The sequence below is a fragment of the Triticum aestivum genome, chromosome 6B (genome assembly GCF_018294505.1).
Source record: "Triticum aestivum cultivar Chinese Spring chromosome 6B, IWGSC CS RefSeq v2.1, whole genome shotgun sequence".
NCBI classification, from domain to species: domain Eukaryota; kingdom Viridiplantae; phylum Streptophyta; class Magnoliopsida; order Poales; family Poaceae; genus Triticum; species Triticum aestivum.
This window is the reverse complement of record NC_057810.1, coordinates 488,852,431-488,869,390: the sequence shown is the minus strand read 5'-3', so window position 1 is coordinate 488,869,390 and position 16,960 is coordinate 488,852,431. Positions and strand designations below refer to the sequence as shown.

At 45.7% G+C, this 16,960-nt stretch overlaps 1 protein-coding gene and 2 long non-coding RNA genes across 8 annotated transcripts; 1 reads left to right on the top strand and 2 right to left on the bottom strand.

Moving 5' to 3' along the window:
• Positions 1 to 3,523: 3,523 nt before the first annotated feature.
• On the bottom strand, positions 3,524 to 4,320 carry LOC123134280 (uncharacterized). Its single transcript, XR_006465605.1, has 3 exons — positions 4,222 to 4,320; positions 3,875 to 3,963; positions 3,524 to 3,726 (listed from the first exon to the last, which is right to left on the bottom strand). It is a non-coding gene; the product is annotated as an uncharacterized lncRNA (long non-coding RNA).
• Positions 4,321 to 8,064: 3,744 nt separating this feature from the next.
• LOC123137621 (uncharacterized) lies at positions 8,065 to 15,000 on the bottom strand. Of its 6 annotated transcripts, XR_006468378.1 has the most exons (6): positions 14,589 to 14,999; positions 13,680 to 13,943; positions 12,537 to 12,751; positions 9,703 to 12,361; positions 9,420 to 9,526; positions 8,065 to 8,577 (listed from the first exon to the last, which is right to left on the bottom strand). It is a non-coding gene; the product is annotated as an uncharacterized lncRNA (long non-coding RNA). The 6 variants fall into 6 exon arrangements; XR_006468380.1 differs by having other exon boundaries at positions 12,537 to 13,777; positions 13,856 to 15,000; XR_006468381.1 differs by having other exon boundaries at positions 12,537 to 13,777; positions 13,897 to 15,000.
• A 247-nt stretch (positions 15,001 to 15,247) lies between these two features.
• Positions 15,248 to 16,420, top strand: LOC123137620 (transcription repressor OFP8). Its single transcript, XM_044557440.1, has one exon. The coding sequence runs from the start codon at positions 15,373 to 15,375 to the stop codon at positions 16,267 to 16,269; it is 897 nt and encodes a 298-aa protein (XP_044413375.1). The 5' UTR covers positions 15,248 to 15,372; the 3' UTR covers positions 16,270 to 16,420.
• Positions 16,421 to 16,960: the final 540 nt, after the last annotated feature.

Sequence of the window (16,960 nt, the reverse complement as noted above, 5' to 3'; positions counted from 1 at the left end):
CGGCCTGATATGTACGAATTTCATCCAGTTTGTTGAAAAAGAGTTTGAAATGTATGCGGCTGCGGTTGGATGGCGGCCTCCCGCATCCATGTCCGTGGACTGGTCTCCCCTGTTGGCATACGGATGCGGGAGGAAATTTGCAGGTTGCCGTTGAAGGTGCCCTGATGAGCTAGTTCAGAAGAAAAAGAAAACAGTAGTATAGCCATGCTCAGATGCTATGGGTGTGTGCTCGTTTTACTTGTATCGTTTGATGCGATGTTACAGTTAACTAGTAAAACGCCTGTGCGTTGCCACGGGCTTTAAAAAATAAAATATTATTCATAGAGCTAAATTAACGGAAAACTGTGCCGTCTTAGCTAACACACATCTTTTCTTCTAACAATCAGCTCAAAGAAAAAATATGTTTTTAGCTGGAATTGGTTGTGTTTTATTCATTCATCTTGGCACAATCTGATGCAAAGATCATGAATACAACCCAGCGGGTACCTGACCCAAGCTTTACTTAACGCGTTCGCACAACCCTCCTTCGCTAGCTGATGAGCAGCTCCATTAGCTGAGCATTTCACCCATGTCATCCTGAACTCCTCCCTTGATCGAATGCACTCCTCTTACTCCTTCACAATAGGCCCATAGATTGAGAGATATATCCATTTATGAGCTTCTTAACTTAGCGGCCACTGGTTTCCAGTCTGTCTCTAAGATAAGTTTTGCCACATCCAGTTCACATGCAAGTTGAGCAGCCCGTCTACACATGTTGAGTTCAGCCAATTAAGGGTCCGTAGTGAAGGAGACAAAATGGCATGCCTCCGCCTGAAAAAGTGGCATTCTATAATAACAGTGTTATTCTCATGCAAACATAGTATTCTCAAGAAAGGATTGTATACCCAATAGACCAGCCACCTTATACGTGCCTTATTTCATAAAATAACTTCAAAAAGGATCACCATGTATCCACTGCTAGTGGTGTCAATAAAAATAGCTCTTTTTCCCTACTTCAGTTGAGTTAATACTTTGATCTCTACCAACTATAAGCACAAATAACTATACTTAAAAACAGGAACATCTGTTATCCTCATCATCAAATAATCAGTAGAAAAGCAGAGGAGTAGACACAAATAATTGGACATGAATGTTACATATCATTTTTGTTAATGTGCAAGTACATCCAACATCTTATTGTGTAAGTACATCAAACATGTTTGAACAAGCGGGAAAATTGCAGAAACTTAAGAACGATGAAGCATAGAGCTTCATTTTTATAACAGCCCAAGCATGTTTCATTAAAGAGTAACGGAAACATTACAGAATTGAAATTTGGGTATCGTATGCTTTGCCATGATATGCATCAACTTCAACAAAAGAAAAAGGATGACAATTCATTATGATCAGTGGTGAAAAAGCGATGACCCCTCAACTACTTCCTCTAGGATCAAACAAAGTACTATTACGCAACAAAAGTGATTTGTTCCAGATTTCCATACTTGTTCCTAATTCCTATGATGGAATCACTGCAGGATGCATTGCACTAAGCACCTTTGTGATATGGACATGGGCAGCTGCAAAGATCAAGGAACTAATTTCCTAAAAGAATAAATAAGATGTACTATAGTAAGCCTGTGGAAGTCCACACAGAAAAATAAAAAAGTTCACTTCAGTAAGCCGATAGATTGACGCGCTCGGTGACATTTGTGTGATAATATGCTCATAGATTAATTATACTCCTTAGAATATGTCTCGGACATTTTGTTCAAGTGCCTTGTAGGCAACAACAATGACAATGACAATGGAATTAAATTCTCTCGCAAAAAAACCTGACTTGTATATACTGATTGTAAATTAACCTGAACTTCAAGAAATCATCAAAGCAGAAGTGGCTTCCCTCCCAGGATCTCTCTCCCTCCCTATCTCTCAATCCGAGACCATACATCTTTTTCAAGAGAACATTGGGACATGAAATAAATCTGAACAAAATGAAGAAAAAAGAACATCAAATGTGACCCGGTGAGTAATGATAACCTGATAATATCATGTTATGACTTTCTAACACATGTATTGTTCACTATAAAAGTTCATGATTTTTTTTGTTGTGCAAACCACATCAAAGCATGATTCATCATGAAAAATTACGGTGATCAAGCATACATCACTATACAAGCTACACTATGGAAGTTAAACAAATACTACAGTATAAAAACATTGTGAGAATAAAAGCATTGCTACATTCTAAAGCTAGTCCAACCATAACAAATGAGATTTCCATAACAATGATAAATGAACTCTTAATAAATTGAACACTTAAAAAACTCTTAATAAATCAATGATGCTTTATATGCATCATCTCAAATTGCTTTGCATGGTTCTTCAAATAAAATTTCATAGCTGCACATAACGGAACATTGGGACATGAAATAAATCTGACCAGAAGAAAAAGTACAGCAAAAGGTGGTCTAGTGAGTGGTGAGTAATGATAACCTGTTAATATAATGTAGTTTAGCTTTGCCATCACGCACATGAGGACTGGAGGAGTGTTGCCTTTAGAGCCAGCCATGATGGACAGATGGATATAAGCTAGCTCTGATTTGCAATAGGAGAGGAGCAGCCTAGTGTGATACAAATATGTCCACCATAGGAGAATCTCATAAACTGAGACAACCAGGGCGCCATATTCGTCATCGTCAAGAACCTCCTTTGCCCTGTCAAACTGTGGTGTCGAGCTTGGAGGCAGAGTGGCGAATGGCCAGAGTGGTGCCTTTGCCAAGAACAGGAACGACACAAGCAAAAACTCTCGGAACACATTTGTGAATGATGGAAAATATATCACACTGAATTTTATCTAAACTTCCCCTTAGTAGTAACAACAACAGATGTGTTCAAGGAGGTGTTGCTTGTGTCGTCCCTGTATCTGGAACGACACAACCAAGAACTCTCTGAACATATTTGTGAATGATGAAAAATATATCATACTGAATTTCTAAACACCCCCTTGGAAGTAAAAAAGCAAGAAAGCACATCATCTATGGCTCTATTGGAAAAAAGGTATCCAGCAACACTGACCCCAGACCGGGCCAACAAGATGAGTTGCCCATAAATAGAGGGAACCCGTTGTCTGTTGTCAAACAGAAAAGAAAAAAGTTCAAATTAGAGCACGTCACCTGTGATAAGAAGCTAAGTGTCTTTTCCACTTAATATGGCACAAGTTATACCACAGAAATACAGGAAAACAATACATTTAAGATTCAGTAAATCTGGCACATATATTGCCACTTGAGAGTCAGAACTAAATAGCAAGAGTTTTAGATACCAATGGTATCATTTTGACTGACCAAACCAAATTGAATGCTATAAGCAACGGATAACTTGAGTATCATGAGGGGATGTTGCATCGTGTTGTAACATTGTTACTGCAGTAAAAAGTAAAGTAAAGCACAAACCTATAAGCTAGGGACTTTGTGAAAACAAAAGTCATTTCTAGCATGAATAAAATAAATAATGTAGTAATAAACTTTGTTATAATATGGCTTCATATTCTGAACAGTGCAGGCAAAGGTTTTTGGTTAAATATTCTGAAAATCTGCATCTGTTGTACATAGATGTTGCGTGAGAATATCCAAACATAGTACATATATATGCAATTAACTATTATAGCACATAATAGAATGAATACAAAGAACTGGAAAACATCAATGGGTGCTTCTACCTAAACCAAAAGGCGGTTCAATCTTCCTTCTGCAAAGGACAACCTTATTACAACAAATTTAAGAGGGAAAGAAATATAGGCAATCACTACCTACATAACACATCACAAAAGCCATATGCTTAATTACACCAGGAGCTCGATCGCACAAAGTTTCACAGCTCAAACTTCTACACTCACCGGTCCATCCATCATCCATGGCGGATCCACCACATGCTTGGCTTCAAGTTTGGATGGTTTGCCACCTTCATCTCACACGACATGTCACACTGCATCCATGAATCAATCCAGTTAATGTTCCAGGACATGAAAAAATTCAGAGTAAATCCATCGCTGCATGCATGGGTCGATGAGAGATGGTCGATCAATTGTTCAATCAGATGGATTACAAGTGAGAAGCAGTTGACTCAGATGGCACACGACGCATAGCTCGACCTTTGGATGTCTAATGGTCGCAAAACATAAAGGTGGGATGATACCGTAACTATACTGAAGGTTTGTGCGATTAAGACCACTGAAATATATACCTGATTGCGAGTATTTCTTCACGCCTTTGCTGGCGTTCCTCGGTGATGCCCAACAAATATCTCAATAGACTGAAAACAGCAAAGTCTGTTTGTTGTTGCTTGCCTGAAATCAGCAAACTCATGTACATATAATACTGAATTTGACACTGCTTTGTAGTGCTTCCAACTACTGATAGATATATAGGGTTCACCGAGTAGTACATGGTTATGAGTAAGATGATAGTTTAAGGATCGAGGATCAAGTACTCTTGTCTCATTGATCACTAATAGTTGTAAGTTTCAGAATGTGCATTGTGCACAAATACTGACAGTACAGAGTTCATCGAGAAGTCAAAGGTTATCTGTAAGAAAATATCTTTGCAATCAAGGGCGAAATACTCTGAATAGGCGTTCATACAATATCTGGCAAGAATTCGGGACCTACCTTATAACCTATAAAGGGGGCAAACCTTTCAAAATGATTGTAGGAAATATGCATCATCCAACTTTGTTTCAAGCACAATACCAATTAAAAACCTCACGTTGCTGTCACAAAAATACATAGAACAATATTTACAATTAGCCAAGAAAATTCAGTATGGATGTATGTTAACCTGGAGCTGTCGCAAGGTTCAGTCTTGACCTCATGAACAAATTCGATCTCAAATTGACTTGAGTCGCATGATTTATGGATGAAAAAAATTCAAAAACAGTGGCATAGAAATATATCAAAACAGAGATATTTTATCTTCCATGCGCTGCTGTGAAGAAACCAATCAAATATGAACCTGTTATTCGATATGGGATATAAGGGAAAAGTATATTTTTGGTCCCTTAATTATTTCGAAAGTATAGAAATGGTCCCTCAACTTCAAAACCAGCAAACCATAGTCCCTTAATTTCTCAAACCAGATAATTTTAGTCCCTCAATTTTTCAAACCAGATAATTTTAGTCCCTCTGTGCTGCTTTGTGTGGTTTTGACCGGGTCTACGTCCACGTGGCGATCCCAGGTGGATCTTCTCGTTGCTTATCATTCGAACTTGGCTAGGCATTTCATCAAGCAGTTGATGCGCGTCCAGCAGCAGGAGAATGGCGTGGGCATGGAGGCCTCCGGCGAGGTGGCTCTAGTCCTTGGAGACCTCCGTAAGGCCGCTCCGGCGCTTCCCGCAGCGCGCCGCCCACGGGGTTGACGTGAAGGCTGCCGCCGCATGTGTCCGGCCCGCTGGCCGCACGCACAGCTCCGCCCTGGCCTTGCTGTTGTACGAGCTCGCATGTATGCGGAGGCCAAGCTGTCGCGTGCGTCTGCGCCTGCTGACTGCACGCAAAACTCTGTCCCAACCCTGCTGACCTCGCCATGCCTCGGCATCCTGCACCTTCTCTGCATCAGGAACCCGGCCTACAGCCATCCCGTCGGCCCGCACCGTCGTTGCACGTTCGCTGCCGCCACCCGCGAGTTCATGAGTCCCGTCATCACAACGCCCAGCAATCACGGGCGACCACATCGTCGCCCTCTCACACCGAGCGCATCACGCAAATCACGCACACAGACAAGAGCAGCAACGTCAACCCAGAACGGAGCACGCACACTCAGCGCGAACGGTAGCACACACACACAAGCACAAATCCTAGAGCTACTCAATGCGCAGCAGCCCATCAACTCCTGGTGGAGCGCGTCGCGTGCAAGTTCCTCCGACGGCCGTGCGCGCGTTCAGCCACAAGGAGCGTTGAGCGCAAGAGCTCAAGCAAGAAATAGAGCCGTGGCGAGGGAGTGCATGCTGCCGCGTGCCGCCTCCGGAGCCAGGCTTGGTCATCGGCGAGCTTCAGAGCACCGGCATCCAGGGTGCCGACACACGAACCGTGTGCTGTTTGAGGTTGACGATGCTCATTACAGTGGGGTCCATAGGTAAGTTAGAGGGATAAATAACCGGAATTAAAATTTAAAAAATGGGTAGAGGTGGTGGGGCCCACACTTTGCCAATCCGAGTCAAAAACCGCTCAAAGATCGGCAGAAAACCACCCAAAGTTGCACGAGGGACTAAACTTATCCAGTTTAAAAAATTAAGGGACTAAGTTTTGCTGGTTTTGAAGTTGAGAAACCATTTCTATACTTTTGAAATAATCGAGGGACGAAAAATATACTTTTCCCGGAACACAATATGGAGCGTAGCTTGCTTTCTGTTTGAATTTTTGTCTGCTATCCTCAAGTTCAGATGCTATGATCTAGATGCATCTATGGAAGTAGCTTATAATGATGTATTTCCCTTCTGGATATGCTAAGTTTTACCTGTCAATGTTCAGTACCAGCAGCAATTCGTAGCGTTCCATTGGGGGTGCAGATACTCCAATGCCTAGCTAGAGAGCAATTGCATTGGCCTTCTTCTTCACCGGATTGATTCTTTCCAAATCAGACACGGGTCTCGCGCGCAAGCACAACGCCGTTCACGGCCTGCAGCCCCTGAAGCAAGCTGTTGACGCCAGCATCGTCAAGCTGCAGTCGCCATCGCTGGCTCCAGGACAGCACCTCCTCCTCGTCGCCCGTCAAACCACCGCCCCGGCCCCGGCGCCATCGGCAACGGCCCGACGCCATGCTGCCGCGCCCGAGCCCCGGTGAGGCAGCCTCCATCCTCCCAAGCGAGCACGCCGGCCGCCGCCGCCCTCGCCAAGCCCCCGTCGGAGCCCCACCGGTCGGCGTCCTCCTGCGCCTCCTCGACCCCGCCTCCTTGCGCCCGCGCGCCGCCGCCTTGGCCTCGCCTCACCGGCGACAAGCCCCCGCCGGAGCTCCCCGAGCTCGCTCGCCTCCTCGCCGGAAGCCCCCGCCGCTGGGAATGGATTCGCCAACGCCAGCCGGGATGCCGCGGCGGTGGCGGTGCAGGCGGCGGCGTCTCCCTGGTTCGGCGGCGGCGGCTGCATCCCGGGAGAGGAGGAGGAGCGGCTTGGGATCTCGTCCGCGTCTTCCCTGCGAGGTCCACGGCGGCGGAGGGAGAGTTGGATGAGTGGAGGGGCGGATCTGGCCGCCGGCTGATTCCTTGGGTACGGGTGCGGGGAGAGGGCGGCGGCGGTCGGGATGGATCGGCCGGGGAGGGGGAGTAGTGGTAGATCGGGCGTGCGATCGGGCGTGAGAAGGTCTAGTCGGCGCGGGAGATCGATCTGCTCGGGCTCGAGGGTTTTTTTCGCAAAGGTTTTTTGGCAGAGATGGGATGATGACGAAAAAAAATGGTGGTGAGGGATGACGAAAATAAACCAGTGAAAATAAACCGCCTGGACTATTTACCAACTGCTTCATTAAGAGTACAGATAAAGCGCCTCTTTATCTAGACTAGTAAGTGTGCACGTGCAATGCACGTCTTGTCAGAATTCAAAATTCGAATACTTAAAGCTTAAATTTTCAATCCACATATATGTGCAATGATTTCAATACATTCCATAAACTCCGCGAGTTTAAATTTTGATGAGATCTCCTACAATATACCGAGATTTAGTACATCATGGACATCTATCCCAGTTATCACTCGGATAGAATAGCTATACAATTCCGAAGTCTCTTTTCCGGTATTACCGAATCAATATCCAGGGCATCCTACCATCTACTGGTCTCGTGCACATAAATGAGTTATCAAAATTCCATATTTGAATGTTATCAACCATATCACAGCCCCTTCACAATTTCACCTAAAACAGTCTAAACCCCACAATGAAAGTGTGAGAAGACACATGAACTGAACAATCTCTTATAGATTCTTCATTATAAGATGGCAAGGTCTCAAATGAATTCACAATTTAATATTTGTTCCCGAAGAAAAGCTAGGAAGCAACCAGAAAGTAGTGAGATAAAATATAACACCGAAAATAAGTGCCAATAAGTGTGAAGATAAAAGATCATAGTATTACCTGATGTTTTTCTTTTTTCTACAATTACCACTAAGCTTAAAGAAAAGATGACTTAAAGTTCCGAGTACATTAGTCAGCAGGCCATTACCGCTAGCTCATAACATGCTACTGAATCTCAGGTCACAGCCATTAAGATTGTATAGATTATAGAGTAAAGCAACACCTACAGCACATTGATTCAAATAATTTCATGTACATCTTGCCCCAGAAGCTTGCACTGAGACCTTGAGGCTTCTTCAGTCAGGTTGCATTTCAGACGCATCTGAGTTTTGTTTGGTTTTCAGCACATGAACCAGTTGCAGCACCGGAACCGGGACGACATGCGCTCGGTCTTCCGGATGCGCTCCACCTGTCGCGCCAGCCAGAGTGCCCGCCAGTTCTACCTCAGCCTCGACCCTCGCATGCTTCCCCTCCACCTTGTGGCCCAATGGGGACAGTCTCTTGGTCATGTTGTTCTTCGCCCGTGCCCTCATTTGACCGGCCTGCACCTGACATATATTTGCACAATTACAACCAGCTGAGATTTGTTTCACAGTTTTGTTAAGAGTTCAAAATTTAGAGCAGAGCTGGTTAAGAGATGGCGTGGCGGCTCCGGCCAGAGTGCCGCTCCTCGACTACTCCTGGCTGTCGATTGGCGTCATCTCTGTGCCTACGCCCCTCATCGACACCGATGACGACAACTCGGTGCGGAGCATATATGTCAATTCGGTAGAAGTTTTTGCTCTGCCGGAGATGGTCTACTTAGGAGGTTACATTCTATGCATCATTTTAGTTGATTTTAAATTTGCAGCGGCGTGTTTAATTCCTGTTGGCTAGAGTTCAGAAGATATTATTGCCGGCCATCAGAATTTTTCAAAAATAACACAAATAAGGTTTAGTACGAAGACTATTTTTGAGTTATTCACAGGAAAAAACAAACATGTGCCTTGCGCACTAAGTTCATGTTGCAGGATAATAAATTGCCTTTAATAATAAGTTCACTGAAACTTCAAAGAAATGCCATAGAACTATGGCAGTACTATGACATACTAAGTGCGTACTTAAAAATGAACTTTCACTATTTTCATCCCATCAAAAGTTCAAATAACCAGATCATGACATGTAGGTCAGAGATAGACAAGAAATTCAAATGAGTAACAAACCAATAAACGATTCAAAAAATGTAGAAAGTGCCTTTAAAATTGTGTTATAACTTATAAGCCTCTCTAACAAGTGGCACCTCCATCATGTGGGCCAAAGGATGGATTTCGTACAATGACAAATAACTTCAATCTTCTCACAACTAAAAAACACATGGAAAATGATAATGAGAAGTAGAAATGATGTTCACCTTACTGTATATCATATTGAAGGATTTTACTGTTCCGATAAACGATTGCAATGTTCCCTCAACTTCAGCTCTGTCTCGGCATAGTCTTCATTCAGATTATAGTCATACTGGGCAGTAGAGACTACCCTGTTAGTGTAGATAGTATATTGCAGTGTACTGTCAACAAACTAACTAATAAGATATGCGTGGGAATTTTAGATAGAACTGTATAAATTGATTTTGAATATATGACCAGATCACAACTGTGTGAATAAGGAAATAAGATCCAGTGCTGAATTTATACCTTTGAGGCTAGCTCCTGAACCATCTGTTGCAGATATGACATCTTTTTGGTATACTCAGAGAGCTTCAACTCTAATTCTGCTATACCAGGCCTGCAAAATGATAATCAAACTAAGTGAAATGGTGTTTTTTCTTGAAATTGCTTGTCAACTGGGGGTCACAAGACGGCAACATATATCATACCATTTCTAAATTATATGGTTGCTAGAAATCTGCGCCTTCTAAATAATACAATTGACAAAAACATCGAATTGGGTGCACTTACAGGGGGTAAATTGATTGTATTTGGACACCTTCAGGAAAATATAATGAGAAAATAACTAAACATTGGATGATTTAATTTGCCAAATGTCTGAAAGAAAGGACATGAAGCAAGTATGCATGGCCCAGTAAAACTACCTAAATTAGCCTAACAAGAGAGAGAACTGAAAAATGCTCAATGTTAACTTGAACTGACTTACATTTTACTCGATGAAAGATGACACAGATTCATATAAGCTTCTAGTAAATGCACACAGAAAAGGGGATAATCTGAAACTAAAAGTAAAAAATTACATGCAAATTGTACTTCCTGCATATAGGGGAAACCGTTCAAACATCACATTCGGCTGTCAGCAAAGAACTATGTAATAGGTAAGTGTTTTCTACCCCAGTACTGATAGTACTTGGTAAGGAAACAATAGTACAAATAGAGGAACAACAAACTTCAATCCAACTTGTGAGAAGCATGGGCTTGCATCAACCATCATTGAATCTTACCAAAGAAAAAATCAAGCCGGGATCAAACAAAAGCACATGTCAGAACCTGCATATAGTGGCATTGAGAGAGACAGAGGGGAAGCAAGAAGGATTGGTAGAGAGAGAGAGAGGAAATAACGATATGGAGAATCTCATCTTGGCGTCATCCGCCACGCTCGACATTGCTTACGCACATGTCACTACCCAGCCATGCCCGTGGTCCTGACCGCTGCTCCCGCCACTTGTGCCGGTTGCTGCGCCATTTTCATCGTGGCCACACGTCCTTCGAGCTGCCGCCCGTCAACATCCGGGGTGACGGAAACATGGGCTTCCAAATGCTAAATGAGGATTGCTCCTTCAGATATAGTCAGCAGAAAAAGTTGAAAAAACATATACCGAATGAAGAATGCATGAGATTCTCCAAGTAAATATGCTATAACATTACACCTTATGACAATACACTTAAATAATCAACAGCAACATTACACCTTAGGGCGGCTGTAGGCTGGACGCAAGGCAGCTGGGCCGAGGCGAAGGCTAACGACCCATGGGATGAAGCGGACGTGGGACGCAGGCGCGGCCTTGCTCGATCCCGTGCGCGTGGAGGCGGCTGGAGATCGTTCGGGGCGGCGGTGCTAAGGGATCTTGGCTGGTGACGAAGACCAGGACGGACCAGGACGCCGGTGGAGCAACGGGAAGCTGGGACGGCGGATACGATGCGGGCTCCACGGATCCGTCTGTTCCCTGCCGAATCCGGTGGCAACGATGGCGGTGCAGAGCATCAGGGCGCCGTGGCGGGGAAGACCTGCGCTCAATGCACCCGACCGCCGCTGCTAGGCTCACCGACATCGGCCTCGCTAGTGCCTCCAATGGCTTCCATGCCGCCGAGCTCGGGGCCATCGCGGCCGCGTCCCCCTGCCCCCGGTGGCCATGGCGTCCTGTAGTTTGGGAACAAAGAGAGATTAGTGGGGAGAGGGGGAGAAAATGAAGGAGGGCGTTGGGCGCGGTTGACCGGCTGATGAGGTCGGCGGCGGCTTGCAGGAGCGCGAGCGACGACTGGAGGCAGGGTCGACTCGGGTGGATCGGGGGGAAGTGCACAGAAGGAGGAGAAGCGAGGAGCGGCGGCGCCGTTTTTCTCGATCTGGGAAGAGAAAGAAGGATCGGGGAGGCACGATTCACTTGGAATCGGCCCGAAAATTAAGGAGCTGATCGAGGATGCGGTTGTTTCCGCTATGCGGGCGTGCAAACGCGAGAGTTTTCGTCCGTCCTGAAACATGTTTTCTTGTTTAATACTAGGACAATGCCCGTGCGTTGCTACGGGACCATATGAATAAAGGCATTGATCAATATTGTGTGCCCTATGTTTTTATTGCCAAACCTTGAGTCACTTGCAAGCTGCTACAAAATGAATTTTGTGTCAGCTGATGCACCTTGTATGTCTGCAATGAATTCACTACTCATCTGAATTTCTTTGTTTCTGGAAAGAGAACTATAAATTGGACATCATTGACACCAGCAGCGAAAGGGTGGCTCACCATTCTCCAGCAATGTCTCCATTATGTGAATATCCTGTAGCGATGTAGAGATATGGAGACTAAACACACTGCCTCAGGCCGCTTCAAATATGATTCCCATGATGAGAGCTCCCTATGCTTGCCATTTGATCATAAAGCCTAAGTTTGAAATGATCAGCGCCATTGATGTTCGAGTCCTATAGCACCTTGCAATCCCTCAAATATTTTGTTGTATCTCGTATCCTAATTATGCTATGTGACTTATCCAAATAGCATGGCGTGATAAGCTTGTAGAGTGCACGCTTATTCTATCTCATTCCACTACATCTTCGACTTACCTGGCCACCGTGGTAGCTCCTCTCTCTCCTCTCTTTTGCTGCTCAATATTCTGATCAATCATACAAATACCTAAAAGCATAAAAAGAAGGGAAAATCATATCAGCAGTATTACTTCAAACAAAAACAAAACTATACATATATATCAATATTACCGTAGCCGGTGTAGAAAGAAAATTAGAACTGATCACTTGGGGTTAAGATGATCAAATGAATGTATGAGATGAGTATAGGAGCAACTTTTTACCTAGCGCTTTGTATTATGGCAGGTTAGCACTTTATAAGACAGTCGAAACTACAGAATGACACCCAGGTGACCCAGCCTTGCTCGCATTTGTGCACGCTTCTATTACCAATTGAATAAAAGCCAAATTGTCGACCGCCTTTACTGAAACATGCCACTACTTCTGCAAATACTTTCGCTGCATATATACTGATGGGACCATCTCAGGCACCTGTCGTCTAGAGCGTCATGATGGAGACAACGTCAGAGAGGAGGAATGTCAATAATACTCAAGCAACAAGTACTTGTATTATGTTGTACAGCTATCAGTATACAAAGTTATGTTTTCTCTGTTCTTAACACAATTACGCGAAGAAAAAGAACAGGCCTAACTTCTATGCATGTGGGTGTGCGGATAAACTAACCAAATCATAATATGTATTTTTACAAAAAAAATGCTTATTGCTGAATCTTATCATCGATCTAAGCACATCACAAATCCTTCCATCCAAGTGTGAATTTCATTTGTTCAATAAGAAGGAGAACACACCTTACTTGCATTCAATCAGTGTAAAAAAAAACAAAACAAATATCACACGCACACCTTTGTAATATAACTGTGAACTGGCTGTGGCTGGGACATCTAAATAGATAAGAGCAATTGAAAAGGAGAAGAGCACACCTTACTTGCATTCAATTAGTGTAAAACACATCACAAATATCACACGCGCACCTTTGTAATGCAAGTATGAAGTGGTTGGGACATCTAAATATATAAAGGACCCTCAATACCAGACAATCTTATAGTTAATTGCATAAACAAATTGGTATAGCTAGACTGAACAAATTGAACACAAATTTGCAGTGGTAAAAGGCACAAAAACATGTGAAAGAAGATTAGCCTTTTCATCAACTGCATATGTTTCCACATGCTTGCGCCGCAACCTCTGAAACTGGTTAAGGCCGTATGAAAAAAGTTAGATGAACTACTCTAGTCATAACATTGACCGGACAAAAGGTTCTGAAAATTTATTATGTGTGCAGTGTGAGAATAATCTATTTGACCTGCCTCATCGTCTACCAAATGTTAGGATGATAGAAGATTCAATTTATTAAACCATTGCAGCCCGTGCATCAAACCTCTGAAAATGCATAAAGCAGTCATACCTGCGCGTCGGTGAACTCGTCAATCCGCTTCATGATTCACACATACAAATTACTTTCTCTTCCATCGCGAAGCATGTTCTGTAATAAATGGCTACTACCTGCACTACGTGAATCGACAAACCATGATGCACACAAATCTCATAACCGGCAGTTGACAAAAGCAATCACCAAATAACCTTATGCTCGCCAAACACATTTGGAGCATGAAATTTCTGACCTCGTGGACGCGCCATGGAGAAGAGTAAGTTCATAAAATACTCCTACCTAAATATAAAATCAGAAATTTGATCAACAAAACGGGCATGGAAAAAAATATCTAAACAACTGTCAAATGGTATGAGCTACAATGGATAGAGAGGTCTCGGCAGTGCACGGATCCGCCCAGTAAAGAACATATCCAAAGAGTTCATAAATAGAAAAGACACAATTTGATATTCAGTACCAAAACAAAATATGTCACTGTATCATAAACTCCATACCTCCAAATCCTGTGCTCTGCACCTCTTATACTTCTAAACAAATGAACAAATCAACATGTATAGAAATATCATACTGATGTACAATCTCAATAACCTAAACCTGAAAAAAAAATTAAGTCATACATGGACCAAATCAACTTTGTGATTGGTTTTAAGGTTGCAATTGAACACTTGCAGACATGGACGACCCAAATCAACCTTGGCTAATCAATCAACAATTGATTTGAACATACGGAGAAGAATCAACCTTCTTGTGATGCTTCATGAAGAAACAATATCATTTCCCAATCAATGAACAAACATGTGAAACCACTTTAGATCAGAACATATGAGCTAGCCTATCGGCAACAATTAATTAAATGGTCTACTACTTCAGATGCTGAAGAATGAAATCACGCTAAGAACAAATAAGGGGGAGGTAGAAGCCCACGTCGTCATTGGAGAGGCGGTCCGTTGTGAGTTTGGGCTGTGTTGCCCTCTCCTTCCTCTTCCTCTTCCCATGCGGCCGACCAAACCGGGACAACATGAAGAACGACACCCACGGCGGGGACAGGACCCAGCAGGCGGAACCAGTAGTTCTCGTGGAAGTGACGGAGACATGTGAAGGCGGCGCCGAAGGTGCTCGGATCTGGCCGATGTGAGGGTCCATTGCGGCTGCGCAGTTGAGTCCCTGGTCCACGTCCGGGAGGGCCGCAGATGAGGTCGTCGGGGCAACGGGCTGCAGCGATCGGTGGAGGAGCACGAGTGGGCGAGCGCGATTGCGAGGTGGTGCCGAGGATGGCGAGCGGCGGCCGAGGACCAGAGGGGCGGGTGGGGTTGGAACCCTACATAGTGTGTTTGTTGTGTGACGTGAGAGATGTGGGCTTTGTGGGGCTTGGCCCATGTGCGGCTGCGCGGGACGAGCAACGAGGGACGACGATACCGAGCGACGTAAGATGAGAAACGGAACCTTGCGTTTCTTTTAGATAGTAGAGATAGTAGTGTAGAAACGAAAGTGGGTCGTGTGCGCCCATGTGTACAGGGCAGGGGGCTAGCTGCCTAGCTGAGCGATGCACACTTCTTCTTCTATATAAAGCCCCGAGGCCCCGACCCAGCAAGATAAACCAAAAGTGGACAACCTAGAGCGCTGCGCAATTAGCCTCACACGAGCAAGTCCCTCCGGGTGGTAGTGCCGTCCCACACGCGCACACTCCGGAAGGACAAGAACAGAAAGAATGTTGAGCCCCGGCATTTCGGTCAAGAAGCGCCACGGCGGTGCCGGGTTCGCGCTCGGGTGTGGCTGCAAGGACGCCAAGAGCGTGTCGGTGGTCCCCGCGTCGGTGTCTGCGTCGCCCTCGCCGTCCGGCGCGGGTACATCGACCACAACCGAGACGCGGCGCAGGGGCGGGAGGGCCAACCCGTCGGCGTCGATGACGACGGACACTCTGACCTCTGCCTCGTCGTCGTCCTTGCTATGGGAGGACGCCGTGGCGGAGTTCGAATGCGGCGACGACGGCCACTTCAAGATGGAGGGATCGGCAGCCACGCAGAGCTTCTCCGGCTTGCTGCGCGAGCTCAACGAGCTGGAGCAGAGCGTCGTGTCGTGGGGCCGGAAGAGCCACCGCAACCGCGACAAGAAAGCCTCGACACCGCCACCGGAGCACAAGAAGGCGACCATGAAAAGTGGCGTCAAGGGCGGCGACGTCACGACGGGCGGCGCTAAGGATCGCCGCGTCGGTGACAGCGTCGAACCGGTGACTGTTGACGCCTGCGTGGAAGTTGGGCTCGACGGCAGCGTGGCAGTGGTGAAGCAGTCCGAGGACCCGCTGAGCGACTTCCGGCAGTCGATGGTGCAGATGATCGTGGAGAACGGGATCATCGCCGGGGAGGAGTTGCGCCAGATGCTCCGCCGCTTCCTCACCCTCAACGCGCCGCACCACCACGACGTCATCCTCCGCGCCTTCGCGGAGATCTGGGACGCCGTGTTCGCGGCCTCCTACGTGCCCGTCCCCGCCACCGCCCCGCCCAGCAAGCACACCCGCCGCGAGGAGCCCGCCGACGGAAGGCCGCCCATGCCGAGGACCCCTCCGCGCCACCACCACTCGCCATCGCCATCAGCATGGCGCGTGTAGACGTACCGAAACGTGCTACCTCGATTCAATATACCACTACCACTGTATCATTTCATTTAATTTCCGGTTAATTAGTATTGGAATGGCCACTGGCTTATTATTGTACGTGAGTGAATCCGTATAAGAAAGCTCTTTGTGTGATTTCGTACTATTTGTCTCCGTTGTTCTCACGTGCAATGCAGCTCCATTTGCTACAAAGCCAGCGCGGATTCCCGCCTACGACAAGCCCGAGCACGTAGGCGTGCCGGCGTCTACCAGACTACCGGAAGATAGATCGGGCGTGCGTTGCTTCGGTTAGGAGTTGGACCGATGGGGAGTGGAGACGAATGCCATGCATGCACGGGCGACAGCCAGTTGTGGTTGGATGGGAACGGGAGAGAGAGTAGGGTCCGTCTCGCTTGCATGCGCGCTCGCCCGTGCATTGCGGCCGGGGCAACCTGGACTGCATGGTCCATACGGCAACTTAAATTGTCCGGTGCCCTTTCTCCTAGCTAGCTAGCACTGGATTATTCCTTGTGAAATTCCTTGCCGTGCATGCATGGCTCCCTGCTCCTAACAATGCCAAAACTCGTACTATGTCAGCACCATTATTGCATGTACTCACTGGCCATTAGGTGATCGGTATAGGTCACTTATCTACTGTGGCTACCTAGCATCAATCATCGCCATCTCTGACCAAGTTTCTCGCGTA